At 32.8% G+C, this 5,316-nt stretch overlaps 1 protein-coding gene across 1 annotated transcript in view; it reads right to left on the reverse strand.

Annotated features, from left to right (window-relative positions):
• Positions 1-5,316, reverse strand: part of RCOR3 (REST corepressor 3) — a 53,555-nt gene that overhangs the window by 14,850 nt on the left and 33,389 nt on the right. The window contains exon 9 of the mRNA XM_007952908.2: positions 2,689-2,766. Coding sequence (XP_007951099.1) covers positions 2,689-2,766 — 78 coding nt within the window. The remainder of the gene's footprint in view (positions 1-2,688; positions 2,767-5,316) is intronic.

A 5,316-nucleotide genomic window follows, 5' to 3' on the forward strand; every position in this document is an offset into this window, starting at 1 on the left:
GGCTGTTTTTAAAAGAACTTTTAATTTCCCCCCCTGGATCTCTATTTTGAATATGCTGTTCAACATCCAATCAATGTTTGTTACTTCCTGTGCCTGGAATATTCCCCTCAAAGAGTCTTCCCTGATTATCCTAGCTAAGATGAATGACCATCTCTGTTCTCCTGTAGCATTTTACTCACAAACCTCTCATAAAACCTTATCACAGTCTGTCTTATAAGATCTAGAATTGAAATTTTTTTTTTAAGCAGGTAGAAAAATCCACTACTTCCTCATCTTTATTGTGTTTCCTGCCTTCCCACACACACATCCCACAGCACCTTACATGAAATAAATGATCAGTAAATACTTGTGGAAGTGAATGGGCTTTCTTTGCCATATTTCCTCCTAAATGAAAATAACAAACAAAACCAAATTATATATAACCAAGGTTATACAGTGATATTATACTTTCATATCTTACTTTATATAATGTTCATGAGTGAGGCTGTTCTGTATTTGTGGGAAAATTTGTTTAAGATTAGAATTATTCTTTCCTAACATCTTGGGAACTGTTTACTTCCAGTTCAGTTACTTCATTTTATGGTCTATGTAATTATCCCAAATGTTAATAATATACATTGACTAGGTATGTTCTAACCTAAAGGTAGACTGATTTTTTCAGTGTCTATACTGTGACTGTTAACCTAGTATTCTGAAATCTGTCTATTCATATTGCCCCTTTCCCTCACAAAGCAACAGGAATAATATGATAAATATAAATATAATCTGAGCATTTTCTAGGAGCTCTGGTGGAGCAGTGGTTAAAGCATTTGACTGCTAACCAAGGGTCAGTGTTTTGGGCATTTTCTAGATTATGAAACATATACACATTTTTCAAGACATATGAGTTCAATAAATCAATCTCAAAGTAATATCTGAACTTCAATATATGGATGGTAGAGTGTTAAGATTGTGACTGTTTCATTTTGATCATTATTTTTACAATAAATCAAAACATGCAATAAGTATTTGATAACTTCTAACCCAATAACTGCATTAAAATGTAAGATTCTAACATACAATTGTGCTATAATATGAAAACATCCCAAAACAGGAGGCAGCATGACATACACTAACCTAGGTTCCAACCAGGACTCTCAAAGTCTATAATCCAGCCAGAGCTGACCATTTACTAGGCATGTGACCTTGACTAAGTCAGTTACCCTCTTTGAGTCTCCATTTTCTAATGTAAAATAATAGTATCTGCTCTACCTCCTTCTCTGGATTATGTGAGGCTAAAATGAAGTAGTATATGGAAAGGTTATACAGTGATATTATACTTTCATATCTTAGTTTATATAATGTTCAAGAGTGAGGCTGTCCTGTAGTTGTGGGAAAATTTGTTTTAAGGTTAGAATTATTCTTTCCTTGAACATTTGGTAGTCTTTTCCAATAAACTGTCTGGGCTTGGCGTTTCTTATGAGAAAGATACTAATTATTCCTTCAATTTGTTTAATGATTATAAATTATTCAGGTTTTCTTTCTTTTTGAAACAATTCTGGTTAGACAATGTTTTCCTAGGAATTTCTCCATTTTGTTTCCGTTATTTGCATAAATCTCTTCATAGTATTCTCATGTTTTTCTGCTATATGCATTTTATTTAATTTTAAAATTATGCAATTACAGGCATTTAAAGTGTTTTGCTTTACGCATCTTTCAAGTAAAAACATTAAAATACTTTGGTTGCAATAATATAACATAAAGTACCTTTTGTATTACACTGTCCTTAAGAAAATGTTACTAGAATGTCAGTTTATCTGTAGGTTTATTATATTAGTCTATGTATTTTTCATTTTAATTACTTAACCTCCTTGAAAGAGATTATTCTAAACAAAAACAACTTTCTTCATATGATTTTTCCTTCCTTAAAGATTTTAGTGATTAAAAATGCATATGGTGCATTATTTCTGAAGCATATTTCTTCTGCTTTCCTCTAGCCATTTATATATTTTTCATTTGTAGTTATTTCAGTCAACCTGTGATTTGGGAGCAGAAAAAAGTCCCATTAGGACCAAATAAGATTATTTGATTATTGCATATTCAGAAAGGCATCGCCAGGCTATGAAGACTGAAAAAGAGAAAAACATTATGATATCACAAATATTAAAAAAGTATTTAAATTTCACCTGAAATGTAAGTTAAAGACTTGAGAAAATGGTCAATCAATATCTTGTTTTCAGATATGGCTATCAGTCTACATACTGAAATCCTAATTGGAAATCTGAACAAAAAAAGACAACTACTTTAAAATAAAAATTTGTTCAAATTGTTAAGGTGAGCTTCTGTTCTAGTGATTTCTTCCTTCCTTTCCTTGATGTGTTACCAACTCAGACAGGCAGGGCTTGCTCAACTGATGACCTTCTTGTTTCACATGCACTATGTCTACCCCTATAGTTATTTTCCCTGATTATCTTCCTTAATGCGAATTGCTAAGGGCAGGAAACAAATGATTTATCTTAAGTACAAAATCATTAGTCACGTCTCAAAAGACTAACTATCTAAATGACAAAATAAACACAGCATATGATCTGTATTATGAAACCTTAAAGTATTAATAATACATGTGAAAAAATAATAGTTGAACATTGGATAACTCAAAGAATATGTATGGTTTTACCACTTAATCTCACGTAGTCTTCAATAACATACCTCAGGAGGTTTGAATTCTTCAATTCCACCTTCCATTTTCTGTTTTAGTGCACTGTTTACTTGCTTAGCATTCTGAACCTTCAAAAAAAATATCACCCAAAATGTGAATCAGATCAGTCACTTAGATAAATGTTTGAGTACTCAATAGATGAAAAGGGTAACCAAAACCCTCTTAAGTTTTATTTCAAGAGGACAGATATATTTAACAAACTTATTCAACTAATGTTCACACTGACTAATAGACAAAGGCCATAAATCACAATTCTTGAATACCTTTTAACAATGTCTCTTATAACCAAAGACAGCTGGCATATACAGAAATTAAATTCCATCAATATGTCTCATTACCACAATGTTTTGACCAAAATACCTTTATTCCAATAATACCAATGATAATGGTGGCTAATATATACTGTTTATTACATGCAAAATATCACTCTCAGTGTTTTATACATAATAAACTACTTAATCCCTATAACAACCTTATAAAGTAGGTAAAACTAATTAAACTATAACACAGCATATGCGTTCTTTGAAAGTCACTATCCTATGCAAAATTCCACAACAAAGGAGGCATGACACCCCCAACATTTTGTCAATGATACATAAAAAGATAAGAATCTAATAGAAATGGCAGCATACTTTTACACATGATCAATTCATAAACACTACAATAAAAATGACTTTATCTTGAAAACGACCTTCCGTTTGCTTGTGAAAGTGGGCATAGAAATGGCTGCAGCTTGTGGGTTATTATAAAATGGTACAAGAAGGGTTATTTGAAATCCAGACGAAAAGTTTCAACACCAGATGTGGATGTGTGTAGAACTGAGGTAGCTGGCAGATGTTTTTAAGTGCTCAGCTGGGTGTAGTTTTTCACTGACAAAATCACACACAAACACTAAATTCACATTATGCTTAAACTGGTCCCTAGTATATCAACTGTGCTGGAAGAAATCAGTATTTTCAAAATAAGCATCATAGCACAACTGACTATTTCTATTACAACCATTTTATAAGTAGGAATTGTAGGACACAGAGAACTTAAGAAATTTCCAAGGTCACAAAATATAAGAGGTAGAACATAAATTTGAACCATACCAATTTTCTACTATCAATATTGTTAGTATCCACTTAGAATATTAAGAATTGGGATTTTTTCATTGTTGTTGTTTACCTTGTTTTTCTTTTTTTCAGTATGGGCATCAAATATTTATAAAGTGATCTGTGATTTTTTTATTTTTAACCAGACATCTTAAAAACATAACTAAAATCTATAAATCTAGGATAGTTTAAGGGTGGTTAGTTGGTTGGTCATGTTAGATAGACATGTGGAGATAAAATATAAAGTCTCAGTCATCCAGGATTTCAGACAAGTGGGTAGATGAATATGGTAAATGCCAAAGCACTGAGCACTTACATGTGCAGAGAAGAAAGAGAACAAGAGAATAAATGCATTTGTGTATGTGTTGGTGAGCAGGTGGTAATGAAGATTAGGGAAAGCTTTCCAGAGATGACACCTCAATTGAGTTTTAAAGGATTAGCAAAGATTAAGCAGGCAGACAATGTTGGCAGTAGGGAATACATTCCAGGCAGTATAGCATTTAGGAAGACAGCAAGGACCTAACACAAGGGCAACAACTCAGTCTGGGACCAGAAAAGGGGTTTGAATTTTGCCTCAAGATTGTAAGAAATCTAAAGGAGTTTTAAACCAAGGGAGCAACATAACCATCTTTGCCTTTCAGAAACATCATTCCAATAATAATAGAATGTAGTAGAAAAGGATGGAAATTAATTTAACAACCTAGGTGAGAAATGTTGAAGAATTTAATTAAAGCAGTAATAAAGCAGTGGTGGTTAAAAGAACAAGTTAGAAACAAAATTAGTTGTAAACAGTTGATTGTGGAGACTTAAGGAAGAGGAATCAGGGTAACTCCTGGGTCTCTGGCTTGGTAACTCAGTGTACTTGGCGTTATTCACCAAGACAAAGAACACAAAAATGAAGGACAGATAAACAGAGTGGGTGTGGAAGAATTCAGTTTGGGCATTTATGAGATACTCTTATAAATGCCTAGCAGAATTTATAACCCATGAATGCAAACTTTTATTACGTCACATATCAAATGAATAATCAAGGAAGGAGCCTAAAGCTTACAAAAAAAGTTCTTTTCAAAAACAAATAACTGGTGAGAATGAGGAGAAACTGGAACCCTTATCCACTGCTGGTGGGACTGAAAAATGGAATAGCTTTGTTGTGGAGAATAGTGTGGCAGTTCCTCAAAAAACTGAATATATAAATACCATATGACCCAGCAATTCTGCTCAAAATTATACCCAAAAGACTTGAAAGAAGAGACTCAAACAGATACTTGTACTACATGTTCATTGCAGCACTATTCACAACACCCAAAAGATGGAAATAGTCTAAATGCACATCAATGGATGAATAGATAAACAAAATGTGGTAGTCACACAATGGAATATTATTCTGCCAGTAGAAGAAATAAAGTTCCATGGAAACAACCTAGATGTACATCAACTGAGGAATGGATAACCAAACTATGGTACATACACACAATGGAATACTATGCAACGCTAAAGAATAATGTAGAATCTGCAAAACACCGC

Source organism: Orycteropus afer, unplaced genomic scaffold (genome assembly GCF_000298275.1).
Source record: "Orycteropus afer afer isolate SDZICR_OR568_19922 unplaced genomic scaffold, OryAfe1.0 scaffold00013, whole genome shotgun sequence".
NCBI classification, from domain to species: Eukaryota; Metazoa; Chordata; class Mammalia; order Tubulidentata; family Orycteropodidae; genus Orycteropus; species Orycteropus afer.